The 13,441-nt window shown below is 36.5% G+C and overlaps 1 protein-coding gene and 1 long non-coding RNA gene across 3 annotated transcripts in view; one reads left to right on the top strand and one right to left on the bottom strand.

Annotated features, from left to right (window-relative positions):
• LOC107673123 (enhancer of polycomb homolog 2) overlaps window positions 1–7,278 on the bottom strand; it is a 20,232-nt gene extending 12,954 nt beyond the window's left edge. Inside the window, exons 1-3 of one of the 2 annotated variants that reach the window (XM_016466594.1) lie at window positions 6,854–7,278; window positions 1,264–1,423; window positions 1,000–1,145 (exon numbers count right to left, since the gene is read on the bottom strand). In XM_016466594.1, the coding sequence (XP_016322080.1) occupies window positions 1,000–1,145; window positions 1,264–1,423; window positions 6,854–7,006 (459 nt within the window). In that variant the 5' untranslated portion in view covers window positions 7,007–7,278. Of the gene's footprint in view, window positions 1–999; window positions 1,146–1,263; window positions 1,424–3,180; window positions 3,610–6,853 lie in introns of those variants that run through there. The other variant, XM_016466593.1, reaches the window with a different exon arrangement.
• On the top strand, window positions 6,872–12,820 carry LOC107673125 (uncharacterized). The gene is made up of 3 exons (XR_001632376.1): window positions 6,872–6,920; window positions 11,523–11,681; window positions 11,920–12,820. It is a non-coding gene; the product is annotated as an uncharacterized LOC107673125 (long non-coding RNA).
• Window positions 12,821–13,441: the final 621 nt, after the last annotated feature.

Genomic DNA, 13,441 nt, shown 5'->3' with positions numbered 1-13,441 from the left:
AAAAAAAAAGAGAGAGAGAGAGAGAGAGAGAGAGAGAGAGAGAGAGAGAGAGAATATGTGTGAATAAAATCTGTATAATTTTTTGATCAGTGTGCATCAGAACCCAAAAATGGGTCTCGGAGAGTAGGGAAAAAATGATGCTAAATGCAAATAATAACTATAACACAACTGAGCATAGTTAGAATAACAAAATAAAAAGTCTTATTTTTTTCAATAATAAGCATACTTTTATAAGACTTTCTACTTTATTTTTTTATTTTACAAAACCATGTGTCACATTAAAGCCTATGATATTTAGGACCAAGATAATTTGTCACTTGGTAAAACAAGCTTAATCAGACAGGTGCTGTGACACCCTCATTCTTGAAAATGATGAACAAAACAAAAATATGACTAGGACACTACATACTAGGTTTACTTACAGTTGCAGTGAGAATAATGGTCTGTGTCGAATACAGTGTGTTTTCTGTGATTAATTACTGCCTAAGTAATTAATTATTTTATTCTTCAGTGAAAAAACACTGTTCTTTTACATTTTTATTCATCAAAATACCCTGAAAAAATGTATCACAGTGTCCAATAAAATCTTACAGATGATTGAGAATGATTTCTGAAGGATCATGTAACACTGAAGCCTGGATTAATGGCTACTCAAAATTCAGCTTTGCCACCACAGGAATAAATTACATTTTAAAATATATTCAAATAGAAAAAAGTTACTTGAAATTGTAATAATATTTCACAATATTACGTTTTTTACTGCATTTAACTACTGTAAATAAATACACCCTTAATGAACATAACACATTCTTTTAAAAAGGTTAAACTATCTTACAGACTCACAACCCTTTGTGTGGTAGTTTATGGTAATATTAATTTATTTCACCGTTGGCTTTATGAGATTGTTACTCTCATACAATTCTGGTACCATGCTGGCTCGCAACTTAATGTTCTATGTCCTACAGCAAAACCAGATAAGAAGCACTGACTTGTTATTACCTGGTTGGTGCTTGCTTTCTCTAACCGATCCATCATGGTCTCGAACTGTATAGGTTTGAGCTCCATTTTGCGGTTGAGTCTGTTCAGTAAAGTCTCATCCTCTGAGTCCATATCATAGTCAGGCAGCTCGTTATCCAGACCCAGAGCTGGCGCGGAGTAACAGATTGAGATTCAAATTCAAATCACACTTTATTTGTTTATTTAAATCAAGAAATTAAAGCATCCAGAAGGACTATCTTGAGTTGGAAGCTGAAGGTCACTCACGCTGGATGTGGATGAGCTGTTTGGGGATGCGAAACTCTCCTTTGTAAAGGCGGTCATAATACGTGATGTTACTCTCAGCCTCTGGCACAGGGATGACCATACTCTCCTTCTTCTCCCTGAACACCTGCTGGGCAGAGATGGCCCTCTGGAGATGGTGCTCCTGAAACACACCGTGAGAGAGAGAGAGGATGAGTAAACCTAATTCTTCATTCACTGAGTGGGACAACTCAAATTTGTGAAAAGGTTACACCATATACACCGCAACAGTAAAGATTTTGTCACCTCATACATAACACAAAGAATTTCCATTAGCAAGTAAGACCAGTTCCTTAAGCTAAAACTGATGTAGCTGGACCCAGCAATAAGAAAAAGTTCAAAACTCACACAGAGACGGAAATAAGAATTGGGCAAGTACGACTTTTAATGCAGCTGAGAACAGCAACGTGATGAAACCCGCTGCAATGGCTTACACAGCTCGCAAGCATACAAATGAACTCCCAAGTCGTTCCAATGACTTTTGGATTCATAAGAGACTCACTGTGGTGGACGGTTCAATAATAGAAAGGTGAGCAGTTCATTATCAGGTGGGTGAGGAGAGCAAATGCAATCTGTGGCACATAACTCAAGTTTTTAACATGTACCTTGGTCTGCTGTATGTCTGTCCAACACAACCTCTTGATCTTCCTTGATCAAGATGGCAACATGGCACTTCATACTTGTGTTCTAATAAAACTCACTTCACTAACAAAAAAAAAATGGAATCAAACTTGGAAGAAATCTTGATCTGTTGCACATCTTTCAAAACAGCCGAAGATGTCATGACAGATGTGTCAAGTGGTGTAACCAAGTACACATGTAAAGTCATAAATATACATTTTTGACTGAATGAATACCATGATGTTTTCTTTCCCAAATGGAGGGTTACTTGATTTGACCTGACCAAAACATTTCTTTTTATAAAAAGGTTAAAATGTGTAATGTTTTAAGAGACAACAGAGATATATAAGGGGGTTGTTTCAGTTTTTTGGTTTTCTTGACATAATGTGACAACAACAAGGCATTTTGCCTGTTGGTTACTAGGACTTGGACATTTTCCAATTGTCAAAACAAATTTTTGTTTTAAGAAAATTGTAAAGTAGTAATATTAATATCAATAATAATAGTAATAATACAGTAAATTTTAAACTCCTAATAATAAAATATATTTAATTATATAACTCCATAAGAGATGGTATACACTCACACATACATATTTATGTACAATAATAACAACAAAACATTACATTTTTTAAACATTGGAATACATTTTAAACCAACAATAACTAATAATATTTTTATGAATTAAAAATTATTTAAATATTAAATAATATTTCACATTGGACTTTATTACAATATAGAAATATGTGCCATGGTAACACATAATATCATGGTACTCTGATACAATAATACTGAATGATTACCATATTCATATACCATTGTATTATATGATAATGAATTGTGGGAGATAGTAATGCTATATTGATGGCTAGAGCCCGGTGCAGCAGAAACTAAACATCAGAAGAATCAAATAGATTCCGTTTTCAGAAGCACGCCGTTCAGCTCGTGTATTCCTGTCGTAACATCCGTCGATCTCTTAACGCATTTACGCAAAAAGGCTGACGTCAATGCGCATTCACCACTAGCAAATGTCTCACGTAAATAACCTTGCTCATGCCACTAGTGTAAAAGATTTCCCACGACTACGCAACTGTCGTCAATTGTATACGTAACCTAGAGCCTTAGAACGCTGCTTGCGGATCCCTTCGAGCAGAGAACGGACTTACGTAATAAAACGTGCGTAAGAGATACGTAAATACCAACACCCTGCTATGCACCTGAACCTCTTGAAAAATTATGAATTTAAAATCATTTACATACCGACTCCTCTTCCTTTTCCATTCCGGTTGGCATCTGCGGAACCGCTCGGTTGATGGAGACGCAGTCGGTGAGGTCCGGAAGGTCTTTATTGTGGTAGATCGGCAGCGGTTTGGCGGCGTCTAGCGCTCGCGCGCGGAACGAGAGTTTACTCATTGTTTTCAGCGATCACAAACACACTAAACACGGATCATTCGGGTACAAATACACACACGAGCCGACGGTTCTCTCCGCGGCCGCGCTCACTGACGTCCCTCCAATCGAAATCCGGCGGTTAAAGGCATCTCTGAGCGAGTTCTGGTATTTTTTCACGGGTTTTTTTTTCTAGGCTGGTGTGAAAACATGGCGGACATGATCCCGACAGTCCGCGCGACACTGCCAAAGAGCGTGAGCGGGAGCGCGCGGGTGCCGCTGCGCGCGCACACGGTGTTACGACACGCGGGCACGAGGAGCACATGCGTGCGTCGCAGAGCTGTCACATTATACATTTGTAGACAGTCTGTTACACATCCCCAGTGATGTGTGTAATGTGTTTACATGCCACGCAGCCAAAGATGGCCTACAATACAAAACTGAACCACATATTCAAGATTTTGGGCCACAGAATGTTTAGATTGGAAATCCCATAGGCAGGCCTTGAGCGACAGTTTGTGTATTTGGGGGAGACATGCATCCCTCTTAATAATTAATAATTAAGAGGGATGCATGTCTACCCCAAATGCACATAAACTGTCGATACGAGCCTGTCAATCCAGTCTTATGAGAAAATGTTACTGTTTTATGAGGAGGCAAAGACATTCACACGTAAGTTAAAAAAAAAAAACATAAACATAACGGTCCATCACCAGCCCTATCACTAACCCTAGCCTACTAAAACATAGGAATTGTACAAATTTTGCACGAATTAGTCACCACTCACCAATTTGCCAAAATGTAAAATATTTACAAATTGCAATGACATTATGTTGGTACCTTCACACCCTTCAGGTTAGGCACCATATTGAATTTAACATGAATGTTTAAAAACTAATTTTTACAACGAACAACTTTCAAAACTGTTTATAGATTTCTTGTCTAGAAAGACATTTTGCTGGCTGAACAACCAGTATGTTGTGAAACAACAGTACAATCTATTCAACGCATTGTACTTCTTCATTCCTGTCAAAAAATAAATATGGCGTATTCTGACTAAGTTGTTTTATTACCAATAACGAAAGTGAAGAATTGGGCCTGCTTGCTTTATGACATTTACAAACTCATTCAAATTCCATTAAATACAAGTAAAATCCATAATTACTATGGATTATTCCTAAAAATTGTGGTTGTTTTTACTACTGTTTTGTCACTAAATTTAAACCAGTGAACCAACAACACATATGTAACCCTGGACCACAAAACCAGTCATAAGGGACAATTTTTTTTAAATTAAGATGTATACATCATCTGAAAGCTGAATAAATAAACTTTCAATTTTTTTTCCCACAAACAAATCTAAATATTGAGAAAATCGCCTTTAAAGTTGTCCAAATTAAGTTCTTGGATTGCATATTACTAATCAAAAATTAAGTTTTGATATATTTACGGTAGGAAATTTACAAAATATCTTTAATTAATATCCTAATGATTTTTGGCATAAAACAGAAAATGGTAATTTTGACCCATACAATGTATTGTTGGCTATTGCTACAATATACCCATGCTACTTATGACTGGTTTTGTGGTCCAGGGTCATGTTCAATTCAAATGCAGTTATTTTGTTGCTGTGTTCTTATGTGCCTATAGCTCAAATGATCAAAACGTACTCCACATATTTTATTGTGATTATGGTTACTCTGCTTTTGAGTACATACTGTAATCACAGTAGCCTTTTCTGTTGACATAAGTTTCTTAAATAAATAACTTCCATCCTCCACCATGTTCGATTTCTGATACTGGAATTTGAGATTCATGTGCAGTCTGGTAGCAGGCGGTCAGCCTGCAGAGAGGAAAGTGTATTGGGAGCTGCTTGGAAAAAGTTACCTGCTAAGACACAAATCATTTTTAATGAGAGGAACGAGAAGAGCGCAGAGGCAATCCTATAAAACAGTGGTGGAGATGTGAGATGGATAAGTGGAGAGTGTCTGAGGGCTGCATTGGGTGTTTCTCTGGAGAACATTTCCTATATTGCTTGCACACACTAGGAACAGTAAATTAATTGAAACATTTATGTTGTACGCTACTGTTTAAAAGTTTGGGGTAAGTACGTTAGTCCTTTTTTAATTTCTGTTACAAAAAATTATATTTCAATTAAATGCTGTTCTTTTGAACTGTGTATTCATCAGAAAATCTTCCCTGTTGGAAAAAAAACAGCATATGCTGGTTAGGTATGTTTTGAAGCATGGTAGCTGGTTTAAGCTGGTCCTTAGTTAGCAAAAGTCTTTGAATCACTGATAAACGATCAATTAAAACAATTCTGTCAGCCAAAATAATATTCTTCAGGATTATCAGTCAGGGTTCAGAATGGGACATAGCACCATTACTGCAGCTACATTAGTCTCAAATGATATTATAACCTCTCTAGATAGTAAAACGTCCTGTGCCGCTTTATTTATTGATCTGTCTAAAGCTTTTGATTCAGTAGATCACAAATTAATGTTACATAGACTTAGGTATGTAGGTCTCAGTGAAGCTGCTTTAAAATGGTTCGAAAACTATCTTTCAGAATGCACTCAATGTGTGTCTGTTGAAAATTACAACTCACCTTTTCTTCATGTAAATACTGGAGTTCCTCAAGGATCTGTTTTAGCCCCTTTGTTATTTTCTATTTATATTAATGATTTAGGTCATGGAATAGACTCAGCTAAAATACATTTGTATGCAGATGATACAATTATTTATATGGCAGCATCTTCTTTAAAACAAGCTTTACAGCAACTACAGGATGCTTTTCTAATTTTGCAGAGTTCGTTGTTGCAGTTCAAATTGGTTTTAAACTCAAATAAGACAAAGTATATTATTTTTGGTCGCGGTCGCACTAAGGTAACATATCTGACAATTACAACCTTGAATGGTTAATTTATAGAAAGATTAAATGTATTTGGATGGATGAAAGATTAGCTTTTCGTGATAATACCGTATACCGTGATAAAAGCATTAGCAATTAATCGCAACATGAAAATTTGATACCGGCATATCTCTAATCATGGTACTTTTAAAAATGCCATGATACTGAATGATTCCCATATTCATATACCACTGCATTATATGATACTGAAATGTAGAAGATAAACATGCCATATTGATGACTAGGGCCCGGTGCTGCAAAAACTAAATCCACTGAAGAATCAAACAGATTCAGACTTCAGAAGCACGCCGTTCAGCTGATGTATTCCTGTCGTAACATACGTAAATCTCTAACAAATCTGCGCAAAAAGGCTGACGTCAGTGCGCATTCACCACTAGCAAATGTCTCACGTAAATAACCTTGCTCATGCCACTAGTGTAAAAGATTTCCCACGACTACGCAACTGTCGTCAATTGTATACGTAACCTAGAGCCTTAGAACGCTGCTTGCGGATCCCTTCGAGCAGAGAACGGACTTACGTAATAAAACGTGCGTAAGAGATACGTAAATACCAACACCCTGCTATGCACCTGAACCTCTTGAAAAATTATGAATTTAAAATCATTTACATACCGACTCCTCTTCCTTTTCCATTCCGGTTGGCATCTGCGGAACCGCTCGGTTGATGGAGACGCAGTCGGTGAGGTCCGGAAGGTCTTTATTGTGGTAGATCGGCAGCGGTTTGGCGGCGTCTAGCGCTCGCGCGCGGAACGAGAGTTTACTCATTGTTTTCAGCGATCACAAACACACTAAACACGGATCATTCGGGTACAAATACACACACGAGCCGACGGTTCTCTCCGCGGCCGCGCTCACTGACGTCCCTCCAATCGAAATCCGGCGGTTAAAGGCATCTCTGAGCGAGTTCTGGTATTTTTTCACGGGTTTTTTTTTCTAGGCTGGTGTGAAAACATGGCGGACATGATCCCGACAGTCCGCGCGACACTGCCAAAGAGCGTGAGCGGGAGCGCGCGGGTGCCGCTGCGCGCGCACACGGTGTTACGACACGCGGGCACGAGGAGCACATGCGTGCGTCGCAGAGCTGTCACATTATACATTTGTAGACAGTCTGTTACACATCCCCAGTGATGTGTGTAATGTGTTTACATGCCACGCAGCCAAAGATGGCCTACAATACAAAACTGAACCACATATTCAAGATTTTGGGCCACAGAATGTTTAGATTGGAAATCCCATAGGCAGGCCTTGAGCGACAGTTTGTGTATTTGGGGGAGACATGCATCCCTCTTAATAATTAATAATTAAGAGGGATGCATGTCTACCCCAAATGCACATAAACTGTCGATACGAGCCTGTCAATCCAGTCTTATGAGAAAATGTTACTGTTTTATGAGGAGGCAAAGACATTCACACGTAAGTTAAAAAAAAAAAACATAAACATAACGGTCCATCACCAGCCCTATCACTAACCCTAGCCTACTAAAACATAGGAATTGTACAAATTTTGCACGAATTAGTCACCACTCACCAATTTGCCAAAATGTAAAATATTTACAAATTGCAATGACATTATGTTGGTACCTTCACACCCTTCAGGTTAGGCACCATATTGAATTTAACATGAATGTTTAAAAACTAATTTTTACAACGAACAACTTTCAAAACTGTTTATAGATTTCTTGTCTAGAAAGACATTTTGCTGGCTGAACAACCAGTATGTTGTGAAACAACAGTACAATCTATTCAACGCATTGTACTTCTTCATTCCTGTCAAAAAATAAATATGGCGTATTCTGACTAAGTTGTTTTATTACCAATAACGAAAGTGAAGAATTGGGCCTGCTTGCTTTATGACATTTACAAACTCATTCAAATTCCATTAAATACAAGTAAAATCCATAATTACTATGGATTATTCCTAAAAATTGTGGTTGTTTTTACTACTGTTTTGTCACTAAATTTAAACCAGTGAACCAACAACACATATGTAACCCTGGACCACAAAACCAGTCATAAGGGACAATTTTTTTTAAATTAAGATGTATACATCATCTGAAAGCTGAATAAATAAACTTTCAATTTTTTTTCCCACAAACAAATCTAAATATTGAGAAAATCGCCTTTAAAGTTGTCCAAATTAAGTTCTTGGAATGCATATTACTAATCAAAAATTAAGTTTTGATATATTTACGGTAGGAAATTTACAAAATATCTTTAATTAATATCCTAATGATTTTTGGCATAAAACAGAAAATGGTAATTTTGACCCATACAATGTATTGTTGGCTATTGCTACAATATACCCATGCTACTTATGACTGGTTTTGTGGTCCAGGGTCATGTTCAATTCAAATGCAGTTATTTTGTTGCTGTGTTCTTATGTGCCTATAGCTCAAATGATCAAAACGTACTCCACATATTTTATTGTGATTATGGTTACTCTGCTTTTGAGTACATACTGTAATCACAGTAGCCTTTTCTGTTGACATAAGTTTCTTAAATAAATAACTTCCATCCTCCACCATGTTCGATTTCTGATACTGGAATTTGAGATTCATGTGCAGTCTGGTAGCAGGCGGTCAGCCTGCAGAGAGGAAAGTGTATTGGGAGCTGCTTGGAAAAAGTTACCTGCTAAGACACAAATCATTTTTAATGAGAGGAACGAGAAGAGCGCAGAGGCAATCCTATAAAACAGTGGTGGAGATGTGAGATGGATAAGTGGAGAGTGTCTGAGGGCTGCATTGGGTGTTTCTCTGGAGAACATTTCCTATATTGCTTGCACACACTAGGAACAGTAAATTAATTGAAACATTTATGTTGTACGCTACTGTTTAAAAGTTTGGGGTAAGTACGTTAGTCCTTTTTTAATTTCTGTTACAAAAAATTATATTTCAATTAAATGCTGTTCTTTTGAACTGTGTATTCATCAGAAAATCTTCCCTGTTGGAAAAAAAACAGCATATGCTGGTTAGGTATGTTTTGAAGCATGGTAGCTGGTTTAAGCTGGTCCTTAGTTAGCAAAAGTCTTTGAATCACTGATAAACGATCAATTAAAACAATTCTGTCAGCCAAAATAATATTCTTCAGGATTATCAGTCAGGGTTCAGAATGGGACATAGCACCATTACTGCAGCTACATTAGTCTCAAATGATATTATAACCTCTCTAGATAGTAAAACGTCCTGTGCCGCTTTATTTATTGATCTGTCTAAAGCTTTTGATTCAGTAGATCACAAATTAATGTTACATAGACTTAGGTATGTAGGTCTCAGTGAAGCTGCTTTAAAATGGTTCGAAAACTATCTTTCAGAATGCACTCAATGTGTGTCTGTTGAAAATTACAACTCACCTTTTCTTCATGTAAATACTGGAGTTCCTCAAGGATCTGTTTTAGCCCCTTTGTTATTTTCTATTTATATTAATGATTTAGGTCATGGAATAGACTCAGCTAAAATACATTTGTATGCAGATGATACAATTATTTATATGGCAGCATCTTCTTTAAAACAAGCTTTACAGCAACTACAGGATGCTTTTCTAATTTTGCAGAGTTCGTTGTTGCAGTTCAAATTGGTTTTAAACTCAAATAAGACAAAGTATATGATTTTTAGTCGAGGTCGCACTAAGGTAACAGATCTGACAATTACAACCTTGAATGGTTCACTTATAGAAAGGGTTAGTTCCTATAAATATCTAGGTATTTGGATGGATGAAAGATTAGCTTTTAATTTACATATTGATAAGTTGTTGAAAAAGCTTATACCAAAACTAGGCTTCTTTTATTGTCTAAATATCGTCTTTCCCTTATAAGGCCCACAAGAAATTAGTAGAGAGTACATTTTTATCAATAATTGATTATGGTGATCATTTATATATGCATGCAGCTACTTCTTTACTTAGAAAATTAGATTCTGTTTATCGTGCAGCATTACGTTTTGTCACTGGTGCAGAGTCACGGACGCATCATTGCATTTTGTATGAATCTTTAGATTGGTTATCTTTACATCAAAGGAGAAAGTTACATATGTACTTATTTATCGTAAAGGCTAGGTCAATTACCATCTTATATTTCTAATTTGTTAACGATCCATATAAATAGTCACTGTACTAGATCAGGTTCTTGTATTCGGTTAATAGTTCCAAGGGTATTGTCAAAATTTGGTAAATGTGCTTTCTCCGTTTATGCGCCTTGGGCCTGGAATGAATTGCAAAATGTAATTAATCTTGACACATTTCCAACATTGAGTACTTTTAAATGTCTTTTGTATAATGTTTTAAAGGATACTTGTAATTGTTTTTCATGATCTGATTTTATTTATGAATTGTGATTGTGTAATTTGTGGTACTGTCTCTGTGATTCTTTTTGTATGAAACTTTATGTGTTGCCGACTTGACCAGGTCTCGCTGGAAGAAGAGATAGCAATATCTCAATGTGATTTCCTGGTTAAATAAAGGAATAATAATAATAATAATTAGTTGGTCATGAGCTGGTTTAAGCTGTTCATGAGCTGGTCCTGAGCAGGAGCTAGTAGCTTAGGACCAGTTTATGACCAACTAAAGACCAGCTTAAACCAGCTACCATGCTTCAAAACACACCTAACCAGCATATTCAGATTTTTTCAACTGGGTTAAATTTATTTTATTTTTTTTTACAGTTTTGACAAAATTAAAGGGGTCATATTATGCTTTTTTAAAGATCATTATTCAACTTTAGGGATCTTATCTATGCACAATCAGCTTGTAACACTCCAAAGAGAAAGGAAAACTTGAAATCGCATCATATGACCCCTTTAAGCAGCATAACTACAAAACATCAGTGATTTGCATGATTAGTCCACAACTGTTTACAAGAATGATATTGTAAAATAATACTGCATTTGTGCCTGTTTCATCGCATAAATTGACTGGTATCACTAGGCCAACATCAATGAATTGAACAAAAATGTTTAACTATGAAATGGAAGGAAAAACATCTAATTGTAACCATCAGTGAAATATGAAACCTAGACTTCATAGAAAGAAGGTGCATGGAAAAATTATGTTCTGGAAAGATTCACATTTCACAAATGAAAAATGTTATTCCCTGTTTGCATGTGCAATGGGTTACACATAGTTATAGAAATATTGTTTGCTTTAGTCATACTAATCACTGACAAATGTTAATTTATGATGTTTACACACAGACACACTGCAACCAGCTTGTTAACGTGTTGTTTTGAATCTAAAACCAATATTGAATGTGTGTCTGATTTGTCTCCTGACTGTTTTTCTCTTGTTCAAGACATTTCACCACTCATAGAGCTGGTTATGGTGGCGATTCCCCATCATTTAAGCTTAAAACACACAATCCCGAGCCTCAAGACAATTCATTGTTGAAGTCATTGCAGGCATTGAGATCCCAGGTGTGAATTAGTGTAAACTGCTGGGATCAGGATGAAAGGTAAGTAAGTAGCTAATAATAGCATCACAGGCTTCAACGGCTGTTCCACTTTGTCACAAATGGTCATCTTCCTTTTTTAAATTACCCCTTTCTTCTCCAAAACTTCAACTGGAATATCTGTGTATGTGTGAACCTTGTGTTTTAGTGTAGTCCGTAAGGTGTTTCAGACTCTCTGTGCTGTGACAGCTATGATGTTCCTCATTACTGTACTGCATATTTTGCTCTTCTTTCCCCTCAGGGCCCAGTTATTTGGGTACACCGGGTCCTGGACCTTCTCTGCCAAGTCCTTGGAGTTCTGGATGTGATGTTCCACGTCGCCAAATAATGGTGACAGGAATGTGACCAAGTGTCTCGCAGTGTTGTACGAGTAGGAGTTTATATACTCCTCTTTATTTTTGGGAGCCCGTATGAACACTAAGAAGATTCCCTACGATAAAAGCAGGAGTAGAAGTTGCAGTTGGTAGCTTTTTCTAGGACTTAGCGAATCCACATAGCGTGCAAATGAACTAAACACCACCTGAATTATATATCATGAGCTACGCGCAATCACTGAGGGGGAACGGTGAGCCCAGAGGCCTTCGTGATATTGTGACGTGCATGGGCCACAGGCATTACTAGACCCAATTTCATCTCAGCTCAAGTGTGAACGTGCATTCACTGTGCAATGTTTTTAGGCGACTTCATTTTGGTCACGTGATACTGACATTTCAGTCTGAAAGTGTAAAGGGAGAAAAGTAAGTCACCGCTTCTATTCAAGATTCAAGCGGCTTTATTAACATATAAAGGCTTCTCATTGCCAAAGTATTGGTAACTTTAAAGACATACACATTTACAAACGATTAAAAAACACAAATTAACAATGAGAGGGGATATTCAAGCTTAACAGAAAAATTAAGCACAGTCAGTTCTATAAAGCTGCTTATGGGTCTATTATATTCATCTGTACTGCAACACTTTATGAGTTTGGGGGTTATAATTTTCCATTTTGCCTGTGGAGAGGAGACAGTTTTACTTTTTTTCACATTTATCCACCAAACACAGAAATATACCTTCTGGATTGAACATAAAATTTCCTTCATAAAAACTGGAGACTACCTTATACATATTCAGTGGTGGACTGATCTTAAATGCCAAAGCCTTTTTGATAGTTTCAGTATTCAACTTATCAATAAACTAGTTGATTTTTGAGTAAATGTATTTTACCTGACCACAGTAAAATACATTTGCTCAAAAATCAACTAGTTTATTGATAAGTTGAATACTGAAACTAGATCTACATTTGTTGACAAGATTTTTGGGGGGATCATGGTATGTGTTTATGTTGTATCCTGTCATGATATGAATTTATGCATGTTACTAGTTTTTGAGCACATTTCCAGATCTATAGTTGTGGTTTGGACAGTTGGATTGCAATAGATCCAATATGTTGTGGTTGAATTAACATTTGGCTTTTCAGAAAGCTATCTGTTCTGCCCAAGACAAATAAATACATTTTATGTGTGAATGGAGAGCTTCAAATGCAAAACCTTGCTGCAACTAACATTAAAATGGTCACATCAACAGTTTTTCAGAGTTGATCTGGAGCCATGTGCTCAAATACTATATTTTTTAAAGGCAGATGTTCATTTTCATTACTATAGCACTATAGGGAAAAAATTAAGATCATGTTTAATATTATTTGATTTTATTATTTATTAATATTTTGAATTGTCCTTTATATATATATATATATATATATATATATATATACACACACACAC

The sequence above is a fragment of the Sinocyclocheilus anshuiensis genome, unplaced genomic scaffold (genome assembly GCF_001515605.1).
Source record: "Sinocyclocheilus anshuiensis isolate Anshui unplaced genomic scaffold, SAMN03320099.WGS_v1.1 scaffold496, whole genome shotgun sequence".
NCBI lineage: Eukaryota > Metazoa > Chordata > Actinopteri > Cypriniformes > Cyprinidae > Sinocyclocheilus > Sinocyclocheilus anshuiensis.
Note: the sequence above shows the minus strand (reverse complement) of the source record. Positions and strands in the feature narration are given on the sequence as shown.